At 42.3% G+C, this 12,301-nt stretch overlaps 1 protein-coding gene across 1 annotated transcript; it reads left to right on the top strand.

The window, feature by feature from the left end:
- Nucleotides 1–201: 201 nt before the first annotated feature.
- Nucleotides 202–9,590, top strand: ccnf (cyclin F). The gene is made up of 17 exons (XM_015945574.3): nucleotides 202–446; nucleotides 1,474–1,628; nucleotides 1,721–1,827; nucleotides 1,903–1,970; nucleotides 2,127–2,323; nucleotides 2,523–2,576; nucleotides 2,871–2,975; nucleotides 3,113–3,190; nucleotides 4,097–4,251; nucleotides 5,477–5,641; nucleotides 5,762–5,885; nucleotides 5,962–6,142; nucleotides 6,239–6,326; nucleotides 7,945–8,044; nucleotides 8,141–8,277; nucleotides 8,548–8,726; nucleotides 8,959–9,590. The coding sequence occupies exons 1-17, from the start codon at nucleotides 434–436 to the stop codon at nucleotides 9,405–9,407; spliced, it is 2,355 nt and encodes a 784-aa protein (XP_015801060.3). The 5' UTR covers nucleotides 202–433; the 3' UTR covers nucleotides 9,408–9,590.
- The last annotated feature ends 2,711 nt before the right edge of the window (nucleotides 9,591–12,301 follow it).

Raw genomic sequence — 12,301 nt, forward strand, 5'->3', positions numbered from 1 at the left:
ACGAGCGCGTACTTCGAAATGGCATTACATCCTCCAATGAGCTTCGGTTATTTCATAGTTCAAGGTGTCAGACCAATCTGTGTTGCCTCTATTCCTATTGTCCAATCATAAGCTTGTAGTGTCACGCGCTGACGATGTTGCTCTCTACCAATCAACTTCTTTGTAGAGTTTAAACCGTGCGCGCGGGCGGTCCTACATAGTTTAAGGCGGAGCCTTGTCCGGACTCGTGCATGAATTTGAATTCAGACAACTTGATGTTGAGTTATTAGTCAGCCGCACAAACTCAACATTAACTTTAACACTGTTTAGCCTCTAATTCACTCCAAACGGTGCTCGGTGTAGCCTGCCTGCCTTAACTTGCATTAACACTGCGTTAAAACGGCTCCTCCGTGTTGCTGCTACAGGCTTCTGCGCAAAAGGAAAGCTACTTGCAATGAAAGCGGGCGGTAAGTAACTTTCTTCCGCTTTACCCACTCAGAATAGACGAATGGGAATAATTTGGTATGAAATGAGTGTTTAGGAGTGTGTGTTTGGTCTCAAACCGATTGCTAGGTACTTGTCAGCTCAGGCGTTAGCTAGTGCAGTGATGGATCCCAACAGGAACTTGGTGTACCATTTAGCTCAAAAGCTTCAATATACATCTAACACACCCACGGCTCATTTAGGAATTGTAGCACTAATATTCGTGGTTGGTGTCAGATGATATGTAGTTAGGTGTGGATGAACGAGATCTGGTCGTAACGGTACTTTATTGAACCCACAGGAGGGAAATTTGGGCGCTCAGTTGGTTTGACATCATCTGTTAAGATTTCACCACTGTTCGATTTCCCCAAACAGCTCAAATATGGTTGTTTGTGTTCATTTAGGCTTTTTCTTCGTCTACATTTGATCAACATGTGGTTTAACGTGTTGAGGAACATGTGGAGTTATTTTAGTAGGCATGATTAAACTGTGGAGTAAGTAGGAAAACTACGATGGAAAACTACTACGAGATTATCATTTATCTCTAAACTATGCAAATAAATACTTCTTAAAATATTATTTTAAAATGTCGAATTATGCTCATACCTATCATGCAAAAAAGAAACAATAATTTATGGTGTTGGTTGAGTTAAAGCTCAATTCAGATTCTAAATGATATTAGTTTCAACTGTATTTTGTACAAACTTGGGTTTTTATACTTAAATTTTACAAATGTAGTTTTACATTAATTTTCTTTGTGGCAGACTCACAACCCAGGAAATTAATAGTAACTGAAAGTGTCAAATCATATAAATCAAAGAAAGCCTAACATCCTGACTCGTGTGTTAGAATTAATTAAATGCAAATGTTCATTTTGCGTTACAGTGAGAATTACATCTCCAGCTTTGCACCGAGACCTTTACTGATTTTCCTGTGTACACACCTAAAAAGTATTTGACTCTAAAAGTGTGTTAATTTTGTGATTTGAGTATTTTTTCCTCTATTTTCCAGTCGTCCACTGCCGGTGTTCAAAATGCTACTCTGTTCCGACACGGAAGCGAGTCCGTCAACGATCCCCAGACTTAACTTTGCTCTCCCTGCCTGAGGAAGTCGTTCTATGTGTGCTTCAGTGTCTCTCTGCTGAGGATCTGCTGTCAGTAAGAGCGGTGAGTGAACGTAAATCCCATCACAAAACGTCTGACAGCCTCTTCTGTCGTGTTTCTTGTTCAGGGATTAGTTATCCAGGTTTCTGTTGTAGGTTCACTCCCAGCTGCGGGACACTGTTGACAACCACTCGAGTGTGTGGGCCAGGGTCAGTTTCAGAGACAAGTGGCCGTCCCCCGACACCTTGTGGCTGTTTGAAAGGTACGGTTCCTTCTGACAAATACAACAAAATACTTGCTTTTGTTTACTGAAATTAATATAAAATTCTCACTTCAGAGCTGCTGAAAAGGGGAATTTTGAAGCTGCTGTGAAACTTGGAATTGCTTATTTGTACAATGAAGGACGTAAGTTAAAACAGTTATTTTTTTCTTCTTATTCTTTTCAGAATGTAGTAAATTTCTGCTCAAAGCACCACAGCAGTGTCATTTTAATGTCAGAGACACAAACCCTCTTGATAAATGGTTACGACCCTTCACTCTGGCCTTCTTTCCTGCCTTCAGCGTTGCTGAGCGATGAGGGGCGAGCAGATGTGTGTGGTCGAAAAGCCTCCCACTTCTTCAGTTTGGCTGAGAGTCTCCGCTCCCCCAAAACCGATCCCTTCACTTGGGTGTTCATCCGTCCACCATGGTCGCCCACTGGCAGCTGCTGCAAGGCCGTGGTGTTTGATCGCCTCAAGGCTGAGTGCGATGGCAACATGGTAGGTTCTGCTGCCGCCAGATCAGTGATGAGAAGCCACAGAATAAAGCTGTGTTTGTCCGTTGCATTGAGCTCGAGCCGCGTATGGATCTAGGAAGGTTTAAAGCTCCAAACAGAACATGAGCTTCTGCTTTCCCCCTGCATAACCCATGAGAGGAGCACTGGGAACTGAAACGCTTGTTTTTTTTCTTTCCCTGCAGGAGAAGAAGGGACCCTTGTTGCACTGTTTGGCCAGAGTTTTGCTTCTTTTTGAAGTGAGTGAGACTGAATTTGACTTTCTGGGTGTGGCTTGCTCGGTTTCTATTACCGTTGAGTAAAAATGTAAATCCGTGTGTTGTCACGTGACGTGTCCCCAGCCATGTTCCTCTTTACGATTGGCCTACTCTTAATCAGTCCCCCAAAGCTTTTACGAGTTTTGCTGATTGATGCTTTAGACTTGTGAGGTTTCATAATTTGCTGAAATCATATCTATCAGACTGTTATTTCACTGCTTTCTTACAAATGTAAGAGCAAAACATTCTGTGGTTATAACCATCTGTCTTTCCCAGGACGAGGGGCGACGCTCCAACGCTGTATCTCTGCTGGAGGAGTCGTCTCAGGCCGGCTGTCTGCTGAGTTCTTATCTGCTGTGGGAGAACAGCCGCAAAGCAGCTGTGAGCGTCGTTCTTTCTTTCTGCCTTCGTGTCCCTCGTGGAACACGCGTTTGGTGTTGCCTTTGAGAAAGCAGCTGCTAAATCAACCACTTGGAGTCTAATGCATGATTTATAAATGGATATAATTTGGATTTCAGATCTCAGACCCAGGAAGGTACCTGCAGTGTGTACGAACCCTCAGAGACTATGCTGGTAAAGGATGCTGGGAGGCACAGGTGTGTGTGTGTGTGTGTGTTACACTTCTAACTGGCCCGTTGCTTCAGTTCCTTGTGCAGGGTATCTGCAGGTCCTTAAAAAGTCTTAAATTTGCTTTTCCAAATTTAAGGCCTTAAAAATCCTTAAAAATTACAAATAATCCTTAAATAGTTTCCAAAGGTCTTAAATTACCAAAGACCCATTAAACAAGATTCTTTTATTTCTATAAAATTTTTGAGAATTTCTAGTTATTTCAGCATTTTTGTGTACGATATTGGCATAAGTGGAACCGTACACATTCGGTTGGTTGTGAAAGGGGGCTATTTTTAGAGGAGCACGCTAGTAGGAGTTTGCGCCATGGGGAAGTGCAACATTAGTGGTAACTGGATGGCTAATCCCACGTTCACGACGTGGTTAGCACCAGTTCCAGGCAATAGCTGGAAATTATAGCTTAAATTTAATTAAACAGAAAAATAGCTTAATTTTGGTCGAAGTGTCCTTAAAAAGGTCTTAAAAAGTCTTAAATTTGGCTCCCTTAAACCTGCAGATACCCTGTTGTGACAGTTTTCTTTGTCAGAATGCTTTTGGATTCCGTGTTGGCGCTGTGCTAAAAGCTGTGAGATGTTTCTTTTGACAGCTCTTCTTTGGTGTTTTTGTCTCATTTCTCTTTTCCCACTCCTCCATTTAGTTCTCATTGAAGCGCCATCACAGTGTCAGAAGGGCTTGACAGTTGTTGACATGCTCTTTTTTTTTTTCCTGTCCTCACCAAAATGAATCATAATAACGTGACTCATCTGAATCTCGTTCTGCTAGTACAGCAAACGCTGCCCTGCTCAGCTCCACCATGTCATTTAAGCACACTTCAACAAGCTGTCTAAGCTGTTCTGAAATAGTTTTGTTGGACCTTTTTTTTTCTTCCCCATCAGCTTTCTCTGGCCAAAGTGTGCAGCAGCGGGAATCCACTTGGTCTCGAGTCCAAGGCCTGCTCAGACGTAGTGGCCCAAATGTTCAGCTCTTCTAATCCAGTACAAGGACGCGGCGCTCAGGGCAACCCCAGGCGAAGCATCAAGGACACCATGAGGTACACGCGAGGACAAACCCCACCATGATGGAATGAGTACAGCATGATGCTTCCTGTGGTGGTTCACTGTGTTGTCATCGTCTTTTAGAATACACTGTTGCTTGGTAACGCACCACACCAATCCTCTTAAAGAGCAAGTCACCCCCTACCAGAGTCTAACTCCACTCCCACTTCATGTTTGAAAAATGCAACAAATGCTGTTGCCTGGCAGACAAAGAAGGAGGAGCTGCTAACAAATACACACACACACACACAGGCTCACGACAGCATTGTGACATCATAATGTACCAGTTTACATCATAGCATACCTCTTAGCCAATAGCGGTGGCAGATTTAAATGAAAATACAGTGCAGAGTTTTTACCTGACGACGGCACAACACTGCCAGTTTTAGGCAGAATATTTAAATTTTAAAGAGCAAGTCACCCCCAAATCACATTTTTTTTGCTGATAAACTATATAAAGGAGTGTCTAATCATGCTACAGAAACGTGTCGTCAATAATTTGGCAGTTCAGTGCATCTTGGTTAAAATTCAAATATTCTGCCTAAAACTGTCAGTGTTGTGCCGTCGTCAGGGAAAAATTCTGCACTGTACTTGAATTTAAATCTGCCACCGCTATTGGCTAAGAGGTATGCTATGATGTCACCTGGTACATTATGATGTCATAATACCATTGTGAGCCTCTCTGTGTGTGTTTTTGTTAGCGGCTCCGCCCTCTCGGTCTGCCAAGCAACAGCATTTGTTGCATTTTTCAAACATGAAGTGGGAGTGAAGTACGTTTCTTGTAGGGGGTGACTTGCTCTTTAACTAAGATGCACTGAAGTGCCAAATTATTGACGACACGTGTCTGCAGCACGATTAGACACTCGTTTATTTAGTTTATCAGCAAAAAAATGTTTATTTGGGGGTGACTTGCTCTTTAAACTCTTAAACCCCTCAAAATGCTTAGTTTTATTTTCATGGTTTTAAAAATGTTTTCAGATACTTGGAACTAATTTGGTTATAGCACGGTAACATTCATTTTAATGGGATCATAGGGTGGTAAGCATTCCTGGGCTGCTCGTTACGGTGCTGGAAAATCTGAATAACTTCCATTTAAAGTCCTTTAACTAAATTATTGCCTTGGTATAAGAACCCTAGATCACCATCCTTTCTATTTTATTTCTATTAGGTGAATGTTACTGATCTGGTCTCGGCTCTAACTCCTGTTCTGTGCTGCTGCAGGTACATCCTGGTGGACTGGCTCGTAGAGGTGACCACCATGAAGGACTTCTCCAGCTTGGCGCTACATGTGACTGTAGGCTGCGTGGATCGCTACTTGGCTCTGCGCTCGGTCCCCAAAGCTCGCCTGCAGTTGTTAGGCATCGCCTGCATGGTGGTTTGCACACGGTGAGGACGTGTAGGGTCTTCTGTAGTGGTTTCATGCTTTGTTCCGAAACCTTCCAGAAAACGTGATGATTTTTGATGAACCATGGTGCTAATCTGATTTTACGTTTCCGTTCCTCTCAGGTATATTAGTAAAGAAATCTTAACCATCCGAGAGGCTGTTTGGCTCACAGACAACACGTATAAATACGAAGACTTGGTGCGGATGATGGGGGAGGTTGTTTCTGTGCTGGAGGGGAAGATCAGAGTAAGTCCTTGAAGGTTGCAGCTGAGGAATCCTGTGGTTTAAAGTTTTTTACACATGTATATTTTTTTCTCTTCAGAGCCCCACGCTGCTGGACTATGGGGAGGTGCTGCTCTCTCTGCTCCCCATGGAGAGGAGATCCACTCACCTGTTCAGCTACATCTGTGAGCTGTCGCTGCTCTACTCCGCTCTAGCCTCTCCTCCCCCTGCCAAACTGGCCTGTGCCACACTACTCCTCACACGAGCGCTGCATCACTATGGTAATAACGCCCACTGAGACACAGCTGTCGCAAAACCAACTATTTACAGGTTGAGTTTTGAGTAGAGTTTATGCTCATATTGATTTGTGCCTGCAGGTCCCGTCTGGCCCTCCCTGTTGTGTGATCACACCGGCTTTACCAAACAGGACCTCATTCCTCTCTCTGTGCTGCTTTATGTCAAGTGGTAAGTGTGTGTGTGTGTGTGTGTGTGTGTGTACTGACTGACAGGAAGTGACTGTGCTCTCATCAGAGGTTGCCTTTAATCATTAACCACAGCAGCTATATAATAACCAGATGACTCTGCCGCCACAGAATAAAGCGGAGTTTCCTCGTGTCGGAGTGGCTACGGGAGCCTTCTTCCATCCAGAAAAGCAGAAATTCATAAACTCTGAGTTTGTAGGCAGAGATAAAGTCACATGTTTCAGGATTTATATGTTAATGCTGCAGCTTTACGGCTGATGTAAAGAGGTTTCAGGTGGTTTTAATTTAAACATGACATACTGATTTCATTAAATCCCATTGTAATTTGTGATTGGGCTGTTAACAGCCAATACTAATCAGATAACTGAGTCTCATCTCCGCAATAGTCTTTGTAAAAAAATAAAAATAAAAACATCAACAACACACCTTTTGAAACTGAATTAGCACCGATTCTGAATTTGTGGACCGATACCGGTTTGTAATTCTTGTACAGCTGATTCAGATTTAGGCTGGTTCTGATTTAACTCTGAGAAGAAGAAGTGTTTATTCCCAAATGAAGTCAGGAAGTAAAAACATTCACAGGGAGGATCTGTAACTTGGGAGTACTGGTGAGTTCACAGACCAGGAATAACGGTTTTTTTTAATTGCATAAAACCAAACAACAACAAACAAACCGTTTTTATGATTCAGTCGATCTTGAAGCCAGGTTTTTGGAGCATCTCTTTTCTTGCTCACTAACTATTGTTTCTGTCATTTCTGTGTCTCTCTTGTTTTCTTTTTTCATTCCATCTTAACCATAGTTTTTATTTTATCTTGAATCTTTCTTTATTTTTTATAGAGCTTGTGATTTTGAACTTGAAAGGTGTTATATATAAAACTTCCTTCTGTTTAAATCAAACGCACATCTGAATGAATCAAATATTCATGTTTTCCTTTTTTTTATTTCAGTCACATTTCATAAACCAGAGTTTAGTTCAAATACTCCACTAGTGGAAATAATAATAATAGAAAAACCAATAAATGCAGTTTGGATGACCTGTAGATATGACATCACCTCTATTGATTGTTTTGTTTCTCCACATTTGTATTGATCACCGATTGGGTAATAAAAATATATTTTCCATCCACAAAACTACAAATAAGATCTGAGAAAACACTCTGCTCCGTGTTGTGTTTTATGACTGCACTGTGACTCACACACACACGCACACACAAGTACCTTCTCACTGCTCTTTTCTCTGTAAAACCGATGAGAGCTATTGATCGGGCATGTGCCGGGCTGTTTTCAGCATGCACGTATTGATTAAGAAAAAGATGCTGAGAACGTCCGGTTACTAAAAAGAAAGGTCGTTAGGGATTTAAAGGTGGCATAAAACACAGATCATAAGAACAGTAGGAGGCACCACTCGATGTGAGTCACACAAACGTGAGTCACTTTGACGGACGAGCAATATGTCGGCAAACTAATTCTCAAATTGACAAGTAGCAAGATTTGTCGTGGAGACTTGATTATATCTGTGCAGCAAGCAAAGTGGATCAAACTCAATTTTTAAAAAAAAATTTATTTATTTTTTTTCCCCCACTTCTCCATTCTACCTCAGTTTCAGTGAAGATGTTCCCAAAGATCACAGACACGTGTCTCTGGCTGGTGTTGTGCAGCGATTTGAAGACGAGGCCTACCAGCAAATCAGCAAAGAAAAGGTAAAAGGATCAAACATTCCTCATTCTTTTTCTGCCTGTCTATATTGTTCTCAAATCCAAACGCTCATTGATTTTTTATTTTTTTATCTCTTTAAGGTGATGGATTTTAAAGAGCTCTGTCAGATCTTGGAGATTCCTGAAATTGAGCCTCAGATGGAACCTCCCAGTCCCACCAGTGGTCAACCAGCAGACATTCACACCTTCCTGGCTTCCCCGTCAAGCACCAGTAAGAGGTAGGTCAGCCGCCGACACACAGGCGACCTCGTGTTGGTGCTGGAGGATGTGGGACGGAGGAAAAGGTTTGTTACGAGACCAGACTCGCCAACAGGCCAGTGACGGCTGCCCCTGCCAGGTTTCTTGCTCATTTAGCGGTCCTGGTTGTCTCCTGAGCACCACCAGTGACTCGTGAACCGACTTGTCCAGAAGGCGTTTTTCTTTGTGCCGTCTGCCAGAAGCTCCTGTGACTCGCTGTAACCCTCCACTTGTCCACGTTCTCCCTGCAGGAGACGAGATGACAGCGTTCAGGACCACAGGGACAGTTTGGTGGCCACGCCCACAGCAGAGCTGTCCAATCAGGAGGAGACGCTGTTGGGAGACATCCTGGACTGGAGTCTGGACTCTTCCAGCTCTGGTTATGAGGGTGATCAAGAGGAAGAAAGCGATGGAGAGAAAGATGTGGATTGTGAGTGACAAGAACGAGGCTGAGAGTGTTTATTCCAACGGGATTATTAAAAGTCTTCCAGGCAATGAATATAAATGTTCTAATCTCCATGTAAAGTAGTAGAATAATGCATGAGCTACTCTCTGACTCGGCAGTTTTATTGTCCATCTTTATAAATGAAGACTAAATGTAGAGAAATAAAATTTGCTGTGCATTGTTTTTATGTATCTCATTTTTAATGTCTCTTCAACAGCTTCCATGATATCCATCAAACTGCACTCACTGGCTGGTGCTGATGATGGACGCGAACACTGCCGAGCTCTGTCCAGTGATGAAGACAGCTTCTGTGAAGTAGAAGTGAGCAAGGGTCACCAAGGTGAAGAAGCCCTCTCCGTGTCTGCAGACCCTCATAGTTCAGGGTACTCATCCGTCCAGAGCGTTAGCCCCTCGTCCACATGCTCCTCCTCCTCCTTCATGCATTTTGCATTTAGGACCTTTACCACCTCTCTGGGCGTGGCCTCCACTAACGCCCAGCCAGGTTTCCGCCTGTTGGTGCCCATGCAGAGGCCCAAAGGCACCTTCGCCAAACAAGTGAAGAGGAAGAACATTGCAGCTCATAGTGGAGGTGAAGTGGAACGAGACGATGATGACGACTTGGAAAGGGAAGGGTTTTCTGCCCGTGCTGGGTTTCTAAGCCTGTAGGAGGCGATATTTTTACGACTCACTCCGTTTCAAACCCGTCTTCACCAGCTGTCTCTCACTTAGTTCGTCAACCGCCAGAAGATCAATAGACTGGCTTTAAAGACTTGAAAGGGAAAACAAACACAATTAGGGATTGCTTGGAAACTCGTCGTTCTACCACATTTCATTTCCATGATTACAGGCGCGGAGCGGTTGGAAATCGCTCCCGTGAACTCGCCGTCATCTCTGAAACCCCCTGGAATATGACTTGATTGTTGCTCGGGAGCCTGGTGCTTTTCAGCCTGCTACAACAGCCTAGCTGAGATCACATTACTTAGCTGTAAAAGAAATAAAAACCACCGATTTACTGTTTCAGGTGGGAAAGAAAGTGTTGTTAGGGAAAAAAAAAAGCTGTTATAGTTTTTGTGACTATTAATATCGTCAAAGCCTTTGATATGCACTGTCTGTACAGGACAACCTTGTATTTGGTGAATTTCATCATAAGGCTACTACTGTGATCTAGTTGGTGAAAGTTTGCATCTGAAGAGGAGGCCCTCTTGCTTTTGTTTTGTCTTACATGTTTGCCAAAGGTGCAGAGGTGTCATTGGTCTTTCCCGTGGCCTCTGTCCAATCACACACAGCTGTGAAATGCATCACTTTGAGTCGGCAGCAGTCCCAACCGCACCACTCTGCTGTTGGTGACCTGTGGCACGTTAAACCCAACAAGAGCCACACACAGGTGTGTGTGTGTGTGTGTTCACTAATCAAGAAGCTGCAACATAAAACTCCAACAGACTGATGTGGTTTTAATTTTCCTCCAGAATCAAGTCGGGCACTTTTTTCATCACGGGTGTGCAATTCAGATGAAATGTAACATGCTTCTGAACGTTGGGCACGGAGGGACTTTTAATGAATTTGTCTTTTTTCTGCCTTGGACACCATCACAGTTCACACACTAGAGGGAAAAGATGACCCAACGGGCTTGTACGTGTACTGTATGCCCCATTGAGGACACAAAATAGTAAATAATGTTTACATGACTGTGACTGACTGTAAATACATTCTTGTAAACTGTTACTTCTGTCTGGTTGTTTTTGTTTCATGTACATAGTGCTTTATGAATGAATGAGAAGAAGTCAAACCAACATGCCACTACAACTTGAAATTGTGTTTGCTTCATCCCAAAAGGGCAGTTTTTAGCTTTTAGGTTGTTTTTTTTTTACACTGCAGTGTTTATTTGGGTGTGAATGTGTATTTGTATGTTTATTTTGTACGAAGTTCAAATAAACAAAAACAATTCCTGTCTTTGTGTCTTGTTTTTGAACAGTGTTTTTCTTGTTTTGCTTTTAAAATATTAAAGGTCATCTGAATGAGTGCAAAAGACAGGTTTTAAATGACTTCACTTACTGCGCGAGGAAAGCTATCCAACCCAACCCGGTTCAGTGAAAAATGTCCCTAACCTTCATATCTGGTTGTAACTATATTGTAATTGCAAAATTACTTTTGTGATGACTGGTACTAAGTCTTACTACTCTATGAAGGAACTGTAGCCCCAGTCATTCCAGGATGTTAAAGCCTGAAATATACAATAACAATCAGGAAATTTTTAAAAACTTAAATCTTTTTAGTGAGTGTGAATAAAACAGTTTTAGTTACTAAAGCCATTTTAGTAAGTAAACAATAATAACAAGTCTGACACTCGTTTTCTGCAGTGTTTATATCTCCCACAAGGTGGCGGGATACATTTACAGAATTAAATGGTGCATAAGTTCATGGAATGCACTAATCCTGTTAATGATACAGAGGTCTTTGAAATTCAGGAATATGTGTAGCAAATGTGATACGTTTGGCATTAAAGTGTTATTTTGGCCTGTTAAAGGTCAGGTCTGACAATTCCCTTCACAATTATCTGCTAGAGAACAAAACTCATGGTTCCATCAGGTCAGGATAGGCCCTGAAGCAACCGCAGACCATCACACTGTCACCACCATGCTTGACTGTTGGTTTGATGTTTTTACTGAAACGCAGCCTTGGTTCTATGCCTGGTGTACTGTTGTTCCCTGTCTCTTTGTTGAATCGTGGGCTTAGATCAGGGGTGGGCAATCCTGGTCCTCGAGGGTCGTTATCCAGCATGTTTTAGTTGTTTTTCTTTTCCAACACACCTGATTCCTGGATGAATCACCTGTTCAGCAGCACACCAGACTCTGCAGCAGCCTGTTAATCACCAGGTAGATTCAAACCAGGTGTGTTTAAGCAGAGTAACAACTAAAACCTGCTGCATGGTGGCCCTCAAGGACCAGGATTGCCCACCCCTGGCTTAGATCTTGTTCTGTGTTCTTGGATTTTGTCATAACTGTACCTGATGTGCTGCTTTTTGCATTTTTAACCTATTTAATGTCCAGTGATTCCTTAGTTCTACAGCTCTGGCACAACTCAGATCTGTGTGGCTGGTGAAACTGAAACTGGCATCCATTCTCCTCTAAATGTGATTAAACAGTTCATTCAAAAAATTTCCCACAAGGCCAGGTTGGTTTGGATGCGGTTTTTCTCTTATTAAATGAAATAGTTTGTAAGCAGATTTTGTTTTATACGCAGGTTATCTTGGTCTGATTTTGAAATTCACTGAAATGAAACATTTAACTGAGAAAAGAAAGTAAAACAGAAAAAAAAGTGGGCAAATACTTTTTCATAGCTCCGTATATCTACAATTTTATACATTTACAGCAAGTACTTGAATGTGTCAATATTTAGCTCAGTGATGTTTTTGTTTGTTATGATCAGATAGCTGCTACTGGATTCTAAAAAGCTGCCAGGCCAGTTCATCCACGCGTTTCCTACTCTAACGAGGATGACAAACAAAAAGATCAGGTTATTTAAAGGTTGTCAGCATGGATTTATGTTTTTAGATTTTCCTT

Source organism: Nothobranchius furzeri, chromosome 12, assembly GCF_043380555.1.
Source record: "Nothobranchius furzeri strain GRZ-AD chromosome 12, NfurGRZ-RIMD1, whole genome shotgun sequence".
Taxonomy (NCBI): domain Eukaryota; kingdom Metazoa; phylum Chordata; class Actinopteri; order Cyprinodontiformes; family Nothobranchiidae; genus Nothobranchius; species Nothobranchius furzeri.

What these genes read in the sequence shown, in the direction of transcription:
- ccnf (XM_015945574.3), top strand. An exon ending in TTATTTGTACAATGAAGGAC is followed by an intron (nt 1,971 to 2,126) that starts GTAAGTTAAAAC and finishes TCCTGCCTTCAG; the next exon opens with CGTTGCTGAGCGATGAGGGG. An exon ending in AAGGATGCTGGGAGGCACAG is followed by an intron (nt 3,191 to 4,096) that starts GTGTGTGTGTGT and finishes CTTCCCCATCAG; the next exon opens with CTTTCTCTGGCCAAAGTGTG.